We start from the raw sequence: 18,825 nt of genomic DNA on the forward strand, positions 1-18,825 counted from the left end.
GCTGGTGTGGTGTTGGTGCTGGTGTGGTGCTGGTGTGGTGCTGGTGCGGTGCTGGTGCTGGCGTGGTGCTGGTGTGGTGCTGGTGCTGGTGTGGTGCTGGTGTGGTGCTGGTGCGGTGCTGGTGCGGTGCTGGCGCGGTGCTGGCGCGGTGCTGGTGCGGTGCTGGTGTTGGTGCTGGTGTGGTGCTGGTGTGGTGCTGGTGTGGTGCTGGTGTGGTGTTGGTGCTGGTGTGGTGCTGGTGTGGTGCTGGTGGTGCTGGTGTGGTGCTGGTGTGGTGCTGGTGTGGTGCTGGTGCTGGTGTGGTGCTGGTGCTGGTGGTGCTGGTGTGGTGCTGGTGCTGGTGTGGTGCTGGTGTGGTGCTGGTGGTGCTGGTGTGGTGCTGGTGGTGCTGGTGTGGTGCTGGTGCTGGTGTGGTGCTGGTGTGGTGCTGGTGGTGCTGGTGTGGTGCTGGTGCTGGTGTGGTGCTGGTGTGGTGCTGGTGCTGGTGTGGTGCTGGTGGTGCTGGTGTGGTGCTGGTGCGGTGCTGGTGCGGTGCTGGTGTGGTGCTGGTGTGGTGTGGTGTTGGTGCTGGTGTGGTGCTGGTGTGGTGCTGGTGCGGTGCTGGTGCTGGCGTGGTGCTGGTGTGGTGCTGGTGTGGTGCTGGTGCTGGTGTGGTGCTGGTGTGGTGCTGGTGCGGTGCTGGTGCGGTGCTGGCGCGGTGCTGGCGCGGTGCTGGTGTTGGTGCTGGTGTGGTGCTGGTGTGGTGCTGGTGTGGTGCTGGTGTGGTGTTGGTGCTGGTGTGGTGCTGGTGTGGTGCTGGTGTGTTGCTGGTGGTGCTGGTGTGGTGCTGGTGTGGTGCTGGTGTGGTGCTGGTGCTGGTGTGGTGCTGGTGCTGGTGTGGTGCTGGTGTGGTGCTGGTGGTGCTGGTGTGGTGCTGGTGCTGGTGTGGTGCTGGTGTGGTGCTGGTGGTGCTGGTGTGGTGCTGGTGGTGCTGGTGTGGTGCTGGTGCTGGTGTGGTGCTGGTGTGGTGCTGGTGTGGTGCTGGTGTGGTGCTGGTGGTGCTGGTGTGGTGCTGGTGCTGGTGTGGTGCTGGTGGTGCTGGTGTGGTGCTGGTGTGGTGCTGGTGCTGGTGTGGTGCTGGTGTGGTGCTGGTGTGGTGCTGGTGTGGTGTTGGTGCTGGTGTGGTGCTGGTGTGGTGCTGGTGCGGTGCTGGTGCTGGCGTGGTGCTGGTGTGGTGCTGGTGCTGGTGTGGTGCTGGTGTGGTGCTGGTGCGGTGCTGGTGCGGTGCTGGCGCGGTGCTGGCGCGGTGCTGGTGCGGTGCTGGTGTTGGTGCTGGTGTGGTGCTGGTGTGGTGCTGGTGTGGTGCTGGTGTGGTGTTGGTGCTGGTGTGGTGCTGGTGTGGTGCTGGTGGTGCTGGTGTGGTGCTGGTGTGGTGCTGGTGTGGTGCTGGTGCTGGTGTGGTGCTGGTGCTGGTGGTGCTGGTGTGGTGCTGGTGCTGGTGTGGTGCTGGTGTGGTGCTGGTGGTGCTGGTGTGGTGCTGGTGGTGCTGGTGTGGTGCTGGTGCTGGTGTGGTGCTGGTGTGGTGCTGGTGGTGCTGGTGTGGTGCTGGTGCTGGTGTGGTGCTGGTGTGGTGCTGGTGCTGGTGTGGTGCTGGTGGTGCTGGTGTGGTGCTGGTGCGGTGCTGGTGCGGTGCTGGTGTGGTGCTGGTGTGGTGTGGTGTTGGTGCTGGTGTGGTGCTGGTGTGGTGCTGGTGCGGTGCTGGTGCTGGCGTGGTGCTGGTGTGGTGCTGGTGTGGTGCTGGTGCTGGTGTGGTGCTGGTGTGGTGCTGGTGCGGTGCTGGTGCGGTGCTGGCGCGGTGCTGGCGCGGTGCTGGTGTTGGTGCTGGTGTGGTGCTGGTGTGGTGCTGGTGTGGTGCTGGTGTGGTGTTGGTGCTGGTGTGGTGCTGGTGTGGTGCTGGTGTGTTGCTGGTGGTGCTGGTGTGGTGCTGGTGTGGTGCTGGTGTGGTGCTGGTGCTGGTGTGGTGCTGGTGCTGGTGTGGTGCTGGTGTGGTGCTGGTGGTGCTGGTGTGGTGCTGGTGCTGGTGTGGTGCTGGTGTGGTGCTGGTGGTGCTGGTGTGGTGCTGGTGGTGCTGGTGTGGTGCTGGTGCTGGTGTGGTGCTGGTGTGGTGCTGGTGTGGTGCTGGTGTGGTGCTGGTGGTGCTGGTGTGGTGCTGGTGCTGGTGTGGTGCTGGTGGTGCTGGTGTGGTGCTGGTGTGGTGCTGGTGCTGGTGTGGTGCTGGTGTGGTGCTGGTGTGGTGCTGGTGGTGCTGGTGGTGCTGGTGCTGGTGCTGGTGCTGGTGGGTTCGGTTACAGGGCAGAGGCTTTACTAAACTTACCTGGAGTAAGTCGTGAGGTCTGAGCTGTCCTCGGCCTGTCTGCAAAGACACAAAACATTCACCAAAACAGGTTCCCCAATATTAAATATCATGTTTGGTCATATCCTCACCTTTTCTGGGAACAGCAGCTTTTGTTTTGGCATTTGGTACAAAACGATGGAAAGACCTCACTAAGTTTTGTCTAACACTTTTATTTAAAGCGCGTAGGATAAAGTTTAATGTATCTTTGGCTTAGAGGCATTTCTAGCTCTGGCAGGTCCAGCTAAACCCTCAGAGCAGAGCAGATCGTGCTGGCGCTTAGATAAACCACGCACAGGCTTATTATAGATTAGCATAGAGGCAGCATCCTAATGCTAATGCTAATGCTAATGCTAACAACTGGTCCGCCACAGCCGTGAAAGACACTCGCACAGAGAGGACCAAGCCCAGGATTATTGAAGATTAGCATGAGGGAGCATCCTAATGCTAATGCTAATGCTAATGCGAACAGCTGGTCCGCCACAGCCGTGAGAGACACTCTCAGAGGACCAAGCACAGGACTGTGAGTGTCAGAGGCTCAGCTTTAACCTGTACAAGTGTTTATTCAAACAGTGTGCACTAATAGTTGACTTGTATAAATGTTAGCATAGCATATCAATGTTATCAAAGTAGGATAATGTTAGCTCAATTAGCAAACAACACCTATGCTATTTTTAAAACCATGGGTTACATAGTGAAAAAGTGAGTTTAAAAAAGTAATCAACAGAATTAACATTGATGCATATTTAATTTGACAAAAGACATGAACGTTACATCTCTGCATAAATGAGCAGGCGCTGTGTAACAGCTGCATCTTGCAAGGTACTAATTTGGGAATAAATCTTTATCACACTTTTGACATGCTTCTGAATAATTAAACCATGTGTTACACAGTGTGTGGGGATGTCTACGCCACTAGTACAAGTATGCTTCATGACAAGTAATGTAATTACAGTTATAGTACTCTGGTAACAGTCTGAATGAACTTATTAAGTACATAATATATATATATCACATTACAGTGAAAGTAGAGGCAAAGGCCGATTTTTCTGAACAGTTTTGTTCTAACTGAAAGCCCTGTGATTATTCATTCTTTATCATGTGTCTACATAACAGATTCTCTATTCAAGTGTCAAACTGCCTTTTAAGCATAACACTGACCTAAACTTACAATAGTCAATTTCATACAGAGGCAACGTCCTTTTAATACTTATGATCAGGCCCCTAAAGTCCGTATTCTACACAGAGAAACCTTGAGCAATACCACTGGGTCTGCCTCAGATCTAGATCCATGGGTATTGCTCCATAAAATATACTGGCACGGCTACAATAATGCTGTACACAGAACAAAACTGTTCTGCTTCAAAGCCTGAATTATGTTCTGTAAGCCATTCCTGTGTCCCAGAGCAGAGCTGGGCTCAATTTAACTATCAAACATCTTCTTTCTATCAGACTTGTCTTCAATGTTCTTACGCCAGTCTCCAACATCACGCAGCTGCTTATCCTGTAACACAGAACAGTCAGTAACATGGGACGTAGGACCTGCTCAAGTGAAAGACAACTTTTTATAGTTTTGTACATCTGTTCTTTTTTCTCAACAAATTGACAACAAAAGTTGTTCTTGAAATATGTATTGTTTATGTTGTTTTGTTGTCTTTCTGCAGAAAAGGCCTGACTTCGAGCCCTCTCATCATTAAACTCACCTCCTCTTTGACCTCCTTCTTGACCTGCTTGAGGTTGGCCCTCAGGTCCATGTTGACTGTGTGTTTGGAGCCCAGCAGAGCTTTGAGCATGGCATCAGCGGACATTCGCACTTTCTTCAGCCTGGGCCTTTTAAATTTACCCCTCATATCCACTATCTTAATATTGAGGTCTCTGACCTACACGAAGAGGAGACATCAAGGAGCTTATCTTCAAGAAAATTTGGATATTTTAAAAAAATCTTACCTCTTCAAGAACCATGTTTAGTTTGAACTCTAAACAGTATCTCTCTTCTTCACTTAGGTCAATCTGCTCATGAAGTTTTTCACAGAGTTCCTAACATATACAAATGCAATTGTCTGTTAAACCTCTGTATGATTTAATATCTCATTTGTAGCAGTTGGTCAGTCTTACCATAAGCTCCTCTTTAGAGTGGGGCAGTTCCAGAGAAGGACACTTATCCTTCAGGGCATTCTCCCTCTCCGCGACCTTCGCAACAGCTTCATTCTCCAGTAAAGTGTTGGCTACAACAAGCATGCAGCTCTGCAAAAGCACCATCACCAAAAGGTAAGTATCACTTTCACTACTCATGTTTTTCTGGCATTACCTTTAGAGTGTGCTTGCGCCTAGCGGACAGTCTATTCCTGTAAACACAGACAGTTTATCCACGCTATGAATAAGGCTTTACCATTACTACACTGCTTGACTCAATTATTTTGATGTGGCAAATAAATTAAAAGTTACTCACTCTGTAGCCATCTTGGGGGCAGAATACTGGTGTGATCTAAAACACAAAACACCTTTAAGTTAGGCCAAAGCGTTTGCACTATACAGACCACACATTATCAGCTATTACTATTCCTTAAATCAGAAAACTGAATTAATCACATAGCGGGCTGTCAGAAGAGCATCTCTCTGTGTACGCCACGACAGCGCTCACATCCATACTGGGGGGCTTGGACAGGACGGAAAAAACATTTTTGATAATCTCCTATATTGGAAGCACAAGTTTAACAAAGGGTTTAAGTTCTTACTCAAGTTCATTTTTTAATTCATATTGAATAAGTGACATTTGGCTTGGCTGTTGGCTCTCTCAGTTAACTTTGATTTATTCATTTTGTAGATTTATAGCATGACTGTTTTGTAAATCATGTTGTGCCTCATCTCGTAGAAACTGTGTCTAGTTCCATCCCAAATAACTAAATATAGTCCCTTTTAGAGCCTTACTCCCGACATGCAGCCTTAATAACATTTCTATTCTACAAAGTCCCACAGAACCAGTGAAGTGCCATCGCTTCTGTCCACTTTATCTCAATTAAAACCCTCGGACACTGTGGGGCCTGGACAGTGTTAATTCTAGCTTAATATATCAGCCTAAATCCAGGAAATTTCATGGAACTGATCAGTGTAACCCGCTGGGTGTTAATGCCTGGCAGAAACATAGTGCTATTCTTGGCGGCACCAGTAGCATTGCTGTGTCTATGAGGGTTCAGCATTGTGATCCAGACAGGAACAACTACTGAAGACACTCAGTATGTGGCCCAGTTATTCCCAATCCACAGAGGGTGACTCAAACTTCCCTGATCGTTGTGAGCTAGCAACAAGTCAAAATGTATCTTTAGATCAGTTCAGGTTTGTTAGAGACAAAACCTTTGTTTGAAGAGCCACATAAATATCCCCTAATGCAGACATAAGATCAAAATGACAACCATTAGCCTCTTTAAAAGCTCCAACGCTGCAATACAACATTAACTGTGCCTTTGGAAAATGAGAGTGCTTACTTTATGCGTTGTTTTGGACCATCCTATTTAATGTTTTTTTGTTAAGAGAAATACAAAATAAAAGGCTGAATATTAAATGAATATCCATTTTAATTTCACCTTGAAACAGGGTGATCTCACAGGCGCTGGAGCTGTGACACAAAGGTCTCTGGGGTTCATAAACAGAAGTGTGGGATAAACATGTGTTGTGCACAGGATAAGTCCTGGCAAAGACAGAGACTGTTGACTGACACCATACTTTCTTTTAGCACATAATCTTGATTGACAAAGCAATAGTCAGAACAGAGCATTAATAAAGACACATATTTGCTAATATATTAAACTATTTCATAATAAATTAGCTTTATAGAAAAATATCAGGTTCCATTATAAATCATTTTCGTGTCATCGCGATGTGCCCTGGCTCCGAGCCCCCCCGGCCCCCCTGCGCCCCCCCGGCCGGCGCCGTACCGCGTTTACACAAAGGAGGAACTCATGAAACAGTCGTCTTACCCGGAGATCGTCACGTTATCCCAGCGGACATCCTGAGATTTTTATAAGAGATCTTCTACTGAGAGTGTTTTTCAAACTTCCTATAAGTTATTTGTTCTTTTCTTCTGTAACTACCTCTGTATCTACCTGCGTTGCATCAATGGAATTTCCCCATGTGGGACAATAAAGGATTATCTTATCTTATCTTATCTTAAATGTGCTGTGATAGTTATATTGTTTGCGCAAAGCTCGAACTCAAAATCAGTCCAGTTCAAAATGTTGTGGAGAAAGTACAGAATCCTACTCTTAAATGTAGTGAAGTAAAAGTCAAATGTATCCACTGTAAAGTAAAGTACAGACCAGTACAAAGGTCTAATCACTCTCACTTTCTTCTTCCTCTCCTGTCCTCTGTTTATGGCCGTTACTAAGAGGCAGTACTGTGCCCACCACAGGCTTTAGCTGGTACTGTCAAAGTTACTCTTTTACTGAAGATAGTACATTTTAACCTGACAGTCTGGAGATAAACCCAAGGAAATCCCTCCCTGACAGTTTTAAAGCACAAATGTCTGTCTGGCAGCTTTCTGGCCTTGAGGACTTTCAGAGACACGCCCGCAGATACAACTGGACTTGTTTGTAATGTTAAGGAGCTGGTGCGGACCTGCGGATTATCCATCTATTCCTGTGCCCACAGCTGTTCTGCACGTCTTCATTATACGGGGGAAAATGACAGGGGCTTGTCTTAAAAAGAAAAGACATCAACGGCTAAACACACAACCACCGCCGGCATCCCAGAACCCAGAGCTGCCCGTGGAACAAATGGCAACTGTCAACTGTAAACTAATAAAAGGCCGGGGTATCTCATTCTCCAGGGATGACAATGTATTTTCGGACATTCCAAACCCTCAGAACTTGACTGCATGTTGCCGTGGAGAAGGGGGTTAAATGTCTTAAGTGAACGTGCGGCGTGATTGTCTCCTGAGGGAGGGTTTGGAGTAACCCAACACTGTGGAACATCCCTAACTCCTAAGACATTAGAGCACAGCGCCGAAATAACCTGACCTCAGATGCACGTTCTCTGTGTCGGCCTCGCACGCTAAATACTAGACAATGACCTTTGCTTAGATAATAGCTGTGTTTGAAAAAAAAACTACATTGAAAGGTACATTTTTGTTGGACAATTATGTCAAAAAGGTATTAAAAAAGAATAGACTAGCGCTATACTTGATTATGATATGATTTATTTATTAAAAATAAGAGTGCACTGTAAAACATTTTCTCTGTCGTCATTGACCCAAGATAATCTAATACTAGTTGCACTTAACAATCAGTAAATCATAGCTGTTATGTAAATGAAATCTGTTAAACTGTTTTCAATTCACCAATAACTGATCATTGTAACAGCATTGTGTGTAACAGATCTGTTACGTATAATGCTGTAATTAAAGAATATTTTAGTTGTCGACTTGTCAAACGGTCATTTCTCTTCTACATTGAGATTTTTGAATACATTATCAACCAAATATGGGTTGAAATATTGTGAATGAAGGCTTCTAGCAAGAGAATTTTGATTCAATAATGCCACAAATTTTGCTTTGGGTTTTAGAGTCTGTTTAGTCCAGACAACTATGATCTTTTTTTTTTTTAACATCATTTGACGATTAATTGTTTCCTTATGTAAACATAATATAATATATAACCAAATAAAGTCTTTTAATGGATGGACCAATAATCAGATTGTTGGGCATATCGCTAAACAGCATTGACGTAAAGTATTTCCTACAACAAACGCCTTGTAAACAAATAAATCCTAAACATTTATGGCCCGAGCAAGTGCAGATTTGCTCAACATTCTCTAAGTTTCTACATTTTTCTGAAAGTCTTGGGCTTATAGTGCGGACGCTTCGAGGATGGCAGCGGTTGGCCACAGATTAGAGCAGATTTTGTGAAAACGGCGGGGCGCTGACAGCAGGATAAACACAGATGGCTCGGATTCCAGTTTATGCCTTGTAGTGGTGTTGCCTTTCAGCGAACCTCTTCACCAGCTCGTTCATCACCCCATGTGCCACTCGAGACGCCTGGAAATGTGTCCGACATGAAGAACTGGCCCCGCAGCCTTCGCAGAGCAACGCCAAGAACAATGGACGCAGATCAATCGAGTTCAACTGGGCATTTTGGACAGCGACAGGACTTTTTTGTAAAACGTTGTTAACAAATTGACGCATTCTGTTTGGAGATAATCTGACGCCAATTAGAAACTGACAGTAAAATCTTGACATTCCTGATTGTTAACACCCGAGTGCTAAGGATAGCGATCTTCTTCAACTACTTCGACAAACAGACAAATACTTAGGGTGTCTCAATAAAACGGTCGACAGGCTATTAAGATAAAGGTGAACTGAAGATTTATTGAACGTTATAAATTGCCATAGTTCAATTAACATTAGTCACAAGTCAAATTTAAAGCTACTACTCGCGAAACAATTTAACGTGAAATTGTAAATAACCCAATTATTTTTGTTCAAAAGCAAATGGTTTATTGAAAATACAAATAATTACAAATATATACTGTTATGGTACAATTTTGTCATATTAAAAGCTGCTAATCCATTCATGATTTATGATTGATGAATACAAGGAAAAAGTTTAAAATGTAACGTTATCATCGGCAAAAACCCCAATCAATCCATATTTTCATTATAGTAAAATTAGTCCCATGTCAAATGTAAATCTAACCAGTTTATTAAAATTGATGAATATATAATCTAACTATAAGAATATGTTAAAAATGTAACTTTATCATGCTAAAACCCCAATCAATCAATATTTTCATTATAGTAAAATTAGTGAAATGTAAAGTTAACCAGTGTATTAAAACGGATGAATCTATAATTTAACTATAAGAAAAAGTTAAAGAATGTAAAGTTAACATGCACGTTAAGTTAAATGATGGATTCCTCTGTCTGCTCTGTCAAACAGGTCCAGACCAACCTTGTCTGAGAGGAGTTTTCCAAAGTCCAGCGGCACAGAGCGGTCCTGGAGCAGAGCAAGCGCTAAGAAGGTATATATTGTGATCTGCCATAGCCTCTAAATCCTCCACTTTCTCTTTATGGAAGTGGATTACCGGTCAAACCAATGGGCTGGCAAGGTCATGAAATACAGTCCAGTGTCATCTGTCCCCTTCCTCGGCCCGCCTCATTATAAATAACTCACCCTTTAAGATTGTCATTCGTTATATCTAGTGTCATCTATTGGACACAATGGACCCCGGGCCATTTCATGTCAGAGGCAGTGTTTTCAAATGGAAACATGTGACAGGGACAGAAGTAGACTGCTTATCAGAGCGTCTGTGCTGTTTGTCCTTGTTTTTTTGCTCTACCTTTTGAACTTCTTTACATTCTGATGATTTAAAGTGACAAAACATATGAATGATAGTTGGAAAGCTTAGGGACTCACGGTGAGTTGCTGCAGCCAGCCGCGCAGGATTACTGTCAGCTACATGCCTGCAATGCAAAGGCAAACAACAGGCTGAAGCAGAAGAGCCGCACAGCAGAACACACATGCAATCATATCTTATAAAGAAGAGTCTAATGGTACAAGTTACAATGCACTGTTGACCAGAAAATAAAATCCTATGTGTTTTTGATGGACAATAATACAAAGAGCAATAGGATTTATGGTAAATTGTTGTGATAATATGTAAGTTGTGACAGTAGATAGTATTGTTGGTGCAATACTAACATTTTAAACTTGATTTCATTAAAACATAGACATTTTATATTGCCATGTGATAAAGATCAGGACCATTCTAAAACGGTTCAGTAAAGGTCACATTTTGCCCTATTTATGTAATTTTCAGTATCGATATTTGCTCAAATGAGTATCTAGTTTATATTCTAGATTCAGGATTGATTAGATTTAGTTGCAATAGTTATGTGTGCTATGTCTAGTTCTTTTTTATTAAAGTGTTTATTTTTTGGACTGGACTGGACAATACAGCGCAAAACGGGGATGAGACTGAGGAAAGACAAGAAAATTGTCAGAGCCAGATTAGAACTCACAACGCTGAATACTTTGGCATGAAATATCTTCCAATATCTTACATAAATATAGACTAAAAATAGCATTTATTTCCTGAAAACATAAATAAGGTTTTTATGATTCCCAAATTTTGAAATTTTGTGTATTTATACCTGTTGTACATATAAATGATAGTTTTACACCAATCGCGTACGTATTTATGGAGAAAATGTTGAAATATCTGTAGAGAATGACAGGAAGTGACATCACACTAGATACTCATTCCAGTCAAAGTCTATGGATAATTTACACAAAGAAAGAACTTTTTGACTCTCTAAACATCAATTCAACAAAATAAAGTCTTTCTCGTAAATTTTTACATGTCAAATAAATAAAAAAATAAATTGACATTAGATGAGTTTTTGCCCAGTGTTTGCTGTCATCAATTACAAACAGGAAGTGAGATTATAAACCTAAAACAAAGTGCTATTCTGTGATAACATTTTTATAATTTTTAGCTCAACTCCAAATATATTTATCTTTACTGCATTTTTAGTTCAATGAGTGGTCCGACCTGTCAGAGGCACTTTAATATCCCGTGTAACTTTTCCTTACCTCTTCGTCCAGCTTCATTTTGTGACTTCCGGGTTCATATCATCTCTTTGTCAAACCTGCTGAAATAAAGACACTTCTTACTTCTTCATTCAACACAAAGAAGAGTGTGATATTAAGCATAATATTTTGTGTGGCCCACCTGTGTCTTCATAAAGAAAGTGTTGGTCCTTGTTGTGGCTCACTCAGTCTGTTTGACACCATTAGAGGCTTTACACATATTAAAATGTCACACTCGAAGAATCAGGACCCGAAACTAGTGTTCAGAGTTATACCACGCGATGCAGAGAGATTCCATCAAATAAAGTTTGTTTTTGGTTCAATTATATACTTCTTAGGCTTAAATACATATAGAACTTTAATCTTTCCTTTTGGCTTATCATTTGTAGTTAAAAAGTTCAACAGAAATGCCTGATAAAAGTTTTCTTTATTGAGTTTTACAGTTTTGCAGCACACACTAGAGCTCCTTGTGTCTGTAACATGCATTTCATTCAGTAGATACAGTATTAAGACCATTGTAACGCGCTTGCAGGGGAAATGGGATGTAAAGGTTGATAAATGTTAGGTAGATAAAGTCAGTCATGTTCAAGCCTCGGCCTCAAACATCTTCTTCCTTCCGTCCATGCCAGACTTGTCTTCAATGTTTTTACGCCAGTCACCAACGTCACGCAGGTCCTTATCCTGAAAATAAACTCAAGATTAAACTTCAAAATGAGTACTCTGCAACATATTCTTGAAGTAGTTTGGACTAGTGTATGTTTGTTTAGTAGGTCCACATTATTTGACGTGTTATCTATGTGTTTCAGATGTGTTCACATATCTTTTTTCAAGTAAACTGATGTACCTGTGAATTTAACTGGGAGTAACTATAACACATAATGAAGCACGATATTTGTTTCAGTTATTATCCCAATAAACAATAATATTGCAATGACTTTATGCCTCTGACGTCAGAACTCTAAAGCAGGATAATCCCAGTGTGTACTTCTCTAAATGTATCATATCATTAATCACTGGAGATGCAATAAGTACAATGAAACATCTTAGCAGTTTGTAAGTATCTATAATTACGGTGGTGAAAAAAATGTTAAAAAAGTAATGTTAGCCCCAAAATATTGCTCTATTTAGCATATATTGCAGTTAATTTTACTTAAAATAAAAACAGTGTGTAGATACAAACTAAACAAACCTAATTTTCCTTAAACCATCCAAATGTCAAGTCTGTTTATCTCGTGCATACCGTTTTTGCGAATTACAAATCAGGAACAGGTAAAGTGAATGATGAAATACTCGCCTCGTCCTTGACCTCCTTCTTGACCTGCTTGAGGTTGGCCCTCAGGTCCATGTTGACTGTGTGTTTGGAGCCCAGCAGAGCTTTGAGCATGGCATCAGCGGACATTCGCACTTTCCTCAGAACAGGCTTCTTAAATTTGCCCATCAGATCCTGGACTTTGATCTTCAGGTCATCGATCTAAAAAGAAACACAAGTTAACATGGTATAGTTGTGCAAGAAAACATGTCCGAGCAAAAATATCAGAGTCGTTTTGCACCTCTTTGTTGGACTTGGTAACCTTCATCTCCATGTCGTATCTCTCCTCATCAATCCCATCAATTTTGCGGTGGACTTCTTTGCACATTTCCTGAAAAGACAAATAATATTATGAAGGAATTAACTAGTTTTCCAAAGAAACAGCACCAGCACCAAAACAGCACCATTTATGCTAAGGAAGATGTACATAGAATAGAATGAAATGAAATGATAGAAAGAGTGTTTGAAGTGTTATACTAGTGTCTCACGAAATGATGTATTATTGCATATAAACGTAATAGTGATCTTAACAACAATTCTACTAGTTATATTCAAAATAAATGGGGAAAAGTAGGACATTTTGTTATAACTGATGAAGAATGAGAACATACAAATGCATCTCAATGGAGGACAACAAAATCACAAATGTATCACAGTATTTAAAAAGCGCAGTATTCATGGGGAAACAGTTGTTGGAGAATGTGGTTGCCTAGTCACCCACTGTTGTCATGTGGTATGATACTTTCCGACTGTTGAGAAATGTTGGACTGAGATTTACAAAGCACTGCAGACTGTTTTGGCACTGGCTTCACACTTGACTTCAGAGATATGTATCTGGGCCTCAGAACTCCTGCCATGGACACAATAAAGAGATACTTTTGGTACGTCCTAGCAGCAGGGAAAAGCCCGTTACAAACAAATGGACGACACAAACTGAACCGACAATCAAGGACTGGACCAAAACTCGTTTCAACATTCAAAAAATGGAATAGACTTGACAAAATGTGCTGTAATTGAAGTTTGGTGGATCTCATGTTTTTTCTATGATCTAATTCTTTTAGTGGTTAGCTGCCTGTTGTTGGGGAGGCATCTCGTGCACCTGTTCCCACAGTCCTGGCTCCTGCCCAGTGCCCCTCGAATACCAGTCACGGTCCGGCCCGCCATCCCACTGGAGCCAGAAGTATGTGATATTAAGCACATAATAAATGCCAGCGCACACGCCTCTAAAGCTGCATCAAAACGCTATGAAAAGTATTTATCCAGTTGTAAAATCAAAAGTCCAGTATTTTAGGTCCCATACACAGCAGAAGGAAAAGTGGTCCCGGTGAAGTATTTGTGGTTTGGCTTGTGCTGAGTGACATGAGCACACATGATAGGACCAAATCTGATCTTGGCCCGATCCAAATCATTTTAAATCCAGTGTTATTGGGGACTTATTTTTCATCCAGAAGCTTATTGAGCATTGGCATTGACTGAAAAGTGAAAACACTAAACATCAATGCACAATACGTGAGTTTAAGCCTCTCATTTAGAGGATACAAACACCAGGGATGATTTTCTGTTTGGTTCATGGTGAGGTCAGTTATTTGGCCCAAAGACTTTGAGCAAATTGTGCTGTCCTTAGATAAAATGTTTATGTTCACTTAAGTCATTTTGATAGTGGATAGTTTTTACTTTTACTTTACTATATTTCAGTACATTTAACACGGTTTGAGGGTTCATTTTGAGATAACAAGAATATATACATAAAATTGTCTAGAAAACTATTCAGAATAATCACATTTTAAACTTTAACACGTCTCCAACTTTTACTCTTAAAGCACATTTTCTTTACTTTTGCTTGTGTAATATTTTGCTCCTGTATCTGTACATTTCTTAAGTAACAAATGTGAGTACTTTTTCCACCACTGGGAGCTGTGAGGCCAGAACAGAGCCACATTTGTGCTGCGGTTTAGACCACTCGACCTCTGGGCAGCACTTTTTTTTGGCATGTTCACTGTGTTATTTTTTGGTATGATCACTATGTTACTCCAATCAGCTACAGAAAGTTAACTTGATTCTCCCTGTGCATATATTGTGTGTAATTTGGATATTCTAGATGATCCCTAACCCTAACTCCCTCCTCTCAGGCCAAACTCAAACAGAGCAGTGCAATCAGGTTCTTTTATTTCAGTGACACATGGGGAAACAGACGATTTAATTGCTCATTCCTCGTTTAGAGCTAAATCAAACTTTCCTCACTCTGTTTTACAGTTTAGTGCTTTCCCCATTGATTCTGCCTCCAATCTCACTCATTTGTATCATATTTTAGCTTTCTTCTTAACCAGTCATCTGCCATGCTTGTTTCTTTTCATATGGACTATATTTCACTGATTGGGTAATCCACCTGTCAATCATGCACATCGGTTGCCTGACCCGCCAGCCCCGCCCACATTCCGTTAGAACGCGTCTCGGTCTGGAATCGGACCATTGGGGGGCGTCAAAAAAACTTTCCAGCATTTACCGCTCCAACCACCGCCGCTAATTTGTGTCACGTGTCTCTCAAATGCGGAAGACATATCAAACATTTTCGGAACATTCAGAACAAAATATGTAACTTAATTTACCTCAGATTTACAGAGTTTAGTGCGTCGCTTGTTGACTCAGCAGAAGTCGGCAACGTTTCTCAGTCTGTGTTATTTTTATTCTTTCCTCGTAATCCACCATGTTTGTTTAGACACGAACGGACAATGCGTTTGTCTGATTGGTTAATCCGCCTGTCAATCACTCCCTTTGGAAATTGGCTCGACTGGGTTGGATCCCAGACCCTCAGGTTTTGTAAAGTAGTCTGTCAAAATGTGTTGGGAATGGCTGGTCAGGCAAGCACATCGGCACTCTAGGAGTTACAACCTCATGTCTTGGCATAGAAAAGGAAAAAGGTGAACTAGTCTTGGCTTATACATCTTTGGAAAGGCACTGAATAATAATGTTTTGACCAGTGTTGTTCAGTGTGTGTTTTCTTACTTGTAGCTCCTGCATGGTCCGTGGCAGGGACAGAGGGGGGCAGTTTTCTTCCATGTATCGCACCCTCTCCCGCTCCTGCTCTCTCTCCTCCTCCTCCAGCAGACCTTTGGCAATGGACAGCATCAAACTCTGCCAGGGGGAAAACCAAGCAAGTAACTCAAGGTATCACCACCAGGTTTATTTCCATGCACTGCACCAGTCCAAAAGTCCTGAAAATGACTTGCCTTTATGTGATGCTTCCGACTCGAGGACATCTTTTTGCTTTTTCATGAAGGTAATTTAGAAAAGACAGTTTTACTTACATAATATCCACACATGGGTTTGTATAGCAAAATGTAGGATTGTAGAAACACGCATTAAATCAAAAACAAGTTTGGTTTACTCACTCTGACATTGTGGCGTTCTTTCTCTTCAAACCCTATAAAAAATATTTTCAGAAAATCAGGAAAGTGTGTCTAATGTTTAGCTCCAATATAGGTTGTTAATTGGGTTCCTGTGAATCATTTTATAGCATCATTTATTAATTTCCCATGGTACAGGCACTTCAAATACACGATGTATGTTTATTTTAAAAATATCAATATCATCTTCAAATTACATTTAAAAATACGACATGATTTTGAGTTGTTTTAATGCTGTTTCAGTCCTTTTGGTCTTTAAGCTGTACCAACTTTGAGCTTTATAATGGTTTAGTCCTGGTTTGGTTCTGGTTTATTCTGCCTTGGGCCTGATCCAGTTCTGTTTTGGACCGGATTTGGACTTGGTTCAAACAGGAAACATCAAATAAAGTATTTAATAATGGGCTTCAATGCAATTTCATGATTCTTTCCCCAGTTTATTTATTACAGTGCCACTTATCTGTAACCAAACTAAAATTACCGTTATTCTAATTGCTATCAGAAGAAAGTTTTATTTTGGGCTCAAATACATATTTCTTAATAAACTGAACTAAAATATTCACACTTTTTATGCTGCAACATGAGCTAATGGTTATGGATGAATGGCACAACGGACATGTTTGGGGATGCAATACTGACAGGTTTTATGACACCCCAGATTATCCCAATAAAGCAAAACTAAACATTTCAGATTGTCCTTTTAATGTGGCCAGCCTAAGGCACACCTGTGCAGTATTCATGCCTCTCATTAGCATCTTGATATGCCTGTGAGGTGGGCCGGGGAAATAATTCAGGCGTCAAGAGGTTAAAGCGCCAACCTTTAAATGACTCCACTTTTAAATGTTTTATATTCATTATATTCAGATTCTGTCTCCGTGGGTGCAAAGGGTCACGGCAGTCTGAGGATGACCCGGACAAGAATACCTCTGCCTCATTTTAGCCCAATATTAACAACACTTAGACGTAACCCAAAACCAACTCAAGCATCATCAAGTCAGCCTTAAGGAAACAGCCCTGTCTATATTGGGACACACAGAGGGGGTCCAGTTGTCCCATTGGGGAATCATTGTAATGAACTGTCTGCCTTCTGGGAGATTATCTCAACACCTGATAGCTCCTCTGTTAGCCCAAACATCTTGGACGTGGCACGGATGCAAGCCGGACTTTAAAAATAGAACCTCTCCAACAATCCAACAACAGAGCAACTCAGAAACAGTGCATTTGATTTTCTGTGTGCAAAAAACATCAATATCATTAAAGAGAAACGAACCAAGAAAGTTTAACATGACACCAGTCATAGCCATGTTTAGGCGTGAGTTAATGTAGTGAGGAATTTGACAGCAGAAAATGTTATAAAATGCACATTTAGGAGTCTTTATGCCAACACAATCATTATTGGAAAAGTGCATTAAAATACACCTTAAAGCGCCATCAAGACATTACAAATTACTTTAGATTTGTCATATTTTTAAGAAACAAATCACCAAATGTCACATTTATATCCTCTTATAATTATATTGTAGGCCCGTAATGCCATAACATATTGATCAAAATCCAAATTCACATTTAATACACACTGACATAAATGATGTCTCTTGGTCTTGGTGAACTATTCTCAATTCAAAGAGAACATATTATAATCATTCCTGCAATGGAAACAAATGATGAAACCGCTTCAACAACACAAACAAGGCCCGAACGGTTTAGTTTTAACCTTGTTGTTACCATTCAACCTGCAATGTTCAGAAATGTCCAACACTTTCAACATCCTTACACAGATTCCAATGATCCTTCAGGTCATTGACAGTAAATCCCTCCAAACTAACTGCGATGACACTGAGGTGAACCCCGGGACTATCATCTTACAACTTAACACAACAACGCACCACATCACAACAAGCTTCATACAAACAGCTCTCAATTCACTTCAGAAATCCTACTTTACACCAAACCACTGTCAGAAACAATAAGTAGCAAGCAAATGACTTCCAAAAATACTTGTATGTTTAAGGTAGCAATATCAAAGCAACACATTTAGCGATATAAAACATGAATTCACTTGTCAGTTCATTGTATATTTTGCATTAGATGTCCTACCTTAACTGATGGAAACTGAGGCTCGATTTGAGAAGGCCTTTTCTTTGGGCAGATAACGTGGTATATATTGCATTCCCCAAAGGCAAAGGGAACCCCATCATTCTCTTTATGGAAGTTACTTTTCTCCAGACCAATGGGCAGAGCCGCATCTGAAATCTTAGATCTGACCCCACACCCAGCCCACAATCTCCTCCCTGCACGTCTATTATAAAACCTGTACCCCCCAAGAGTACTATTAATTGGTCAAATCTCATGACTCGCCCCCAAAATGGAGGCTTGATAAAAAACAAAATGAATTGACAAGTAATGTTCAAAATGATTTCTTAAACTAATTGTTATAGCGTGTAAAATGGTCCAGACGTATTGAAGAGGTTTCACAGTGAGTAAGTGTTGTGATGAAAGTCAAGAGGGCAGCAGGTGGAAGGGATGAGAGAGTTCTCTAAACAGTCATTTAAGAAGCTAAAAGTAGAGTATTAAGGAGAGGGTCAAGTGGAACATAATACAAGGCAAATGGCTGTCCAACATTCCCTCTCAACCTATGGAATACGTAGCGATGGAACTCAACTTATATCCCTGGTGCAATATTTTCTGTCCATCAAACAGCTGTAAATAAAAGTGTTATTATTATTAAGATTCTAAGAGTTATTTTTAACGCATCTTTTCTTTTATTCTTATACATCTGTGCCTAATCTGAGTTTCATCTTACAGTTAAAGTTATTAGATACAATTGACTCAAGAGGCATACTTAGTCATCACAGCAGAAATAAATTCCCAGAAATGACTCGATGCCTACTCAGCTCCTTTGACTAAAAACATTTTTCCGAAAAACTAGAAATTGAGTTCTTATACTTGAATCCTTTAAAGCCAAGCTGAAAGTATTAGACTGCCTCAGTTCAGTTTAGATGTGTGGAGAGGCACCTCCAGCCACGACTCTGTAAAACTGATTGCGGATGACACCACCGTCATGTTTGCGATCTGTGTTCAATGACAATGGCAATAAGCCTTTTCTGATTCTATAATAATAATGCTCTTGATTTGAGGTGGCTCAGGCATCTGATCCAGGTC

At 41.9% G+C, this 18,825-nt stretch overlaps 2 protein-coding genes across 2 annotated transcripts; both read right to left on the bottom strand.

The window, feature by feature from the left end:
- Window positions 1–3,100: 3,100 nt before the first annotated feature.
- On the bottom strand, window positions 3,101–9,414 carry LOC140348761 (troponin I, fast skeletal muscle-like). Its single transcript, XM_072434830.1, has 7 exons — window positions 9,313–9,414; window positions 4,821–4,856; window positions 4,680–4,716; window positions 4,487–4,615; window positions 4,319–4,408; window positions 4,075–4,251; window positions 3,101–3,875 (listed from the first exon to the last, which is right to left on the bottom strand). The coding sequence occupies exons 2-7, from the start codon at window positions 4,829–4,831 to the stop codon at window positions 3,795–3,797; spliced, it is 525 nt and encodes a 174-aa protein (XP_072290931.1). The 5' UTR covers window positions 4,832–4,856; window positions 9,313–9,414; the 3' UTR covers window positions 3,101–3,794.
- Window positions 9,415–11,387: 1,973 nt separating this feature from the next.
- On the bottom strand, window positions 11,388–17,842 carry LOC140348760 (troponin I, fast skeletal muscle-like). Its single transcript, XM_072434829.1, has 7 exons — window positions 17,761–17,842; window positions 15,652–15,683; window positions 15,490–15,526; window positions 15,266–15,394; window positions 12,504–12,593; window positions 12,248–12,424; window positions 11,388–11,634 (listed from the first exon to the last, which is right to left on the bottom strand). The coding sequence occupies exons 2-7, from the start codon at window positions 15,657–15,659 to the stop codon at window positions 11,539–11,541; spliced, it is 537 nt and encodes a 178-aa protein (XP_072290930.1). The 5' UTR covers window positions 15,660–15,683; window positions 17,761–17,842; the 3' UTR covers window positions 11,388–11,538.
- Window positions 17,843–18,825: the final 983 nt, after the last annotated feature.

This window comes from Eucyclogobius newberryi, unplaced genomic scaffold, assembly GCF_026437365.1.
Source record: "Eucyclogobius newberryi isolate DKJ021-1_F unplaced genomic scaffold, fEucNew1.0.hap1 SCAF_7, whole genome shotgun sequence".
NCBI classification, from domain to species: domain Eukaryota; kingdom Metazoa; phylum Chordata; class Actinopteri; order Gobiiformes; family Gobiidae; genus Eucyclogobius; species Eucyclogobius newberryi.

Bases quoted from the DNA above. Each gene is read 5' to 3' on its own strand.
- LOC140348761 (XM_072434830.1), bottom strand. The intron at 4,252-4,318 runs GTAAGATTTTTT...CTCTTCGTGTAG, and splicing joins TAAACATGGTTCTTGAAGAG to GTCAGAGACCTCAATATTAA. The intron at 3,876-4,074 runs GTGAGTTTAATG...TCTGTGTTACAG, and splicing joins AGAAGGAGGTCAAAGAGGAG to GATAAGCAGCTGCGTGATGT.
- LOC140348760 (XM_072434829.1), bottom strand. The intron at 12,594-15,265 runs GTAAGAAAACAC...TTGTCTTTTCAG, and splicing joins GGACCATGCAGGAGCTACAA to GAAATGTGCAAAGAAGTCCA. The intron at 11,635-12,247 runs GCGAGTATTTCA...GTTTATTTTCAG, and splicing joins AGAAGGAGGTCAAGGACGAG to GATAAGGACCTGCGTGACGT.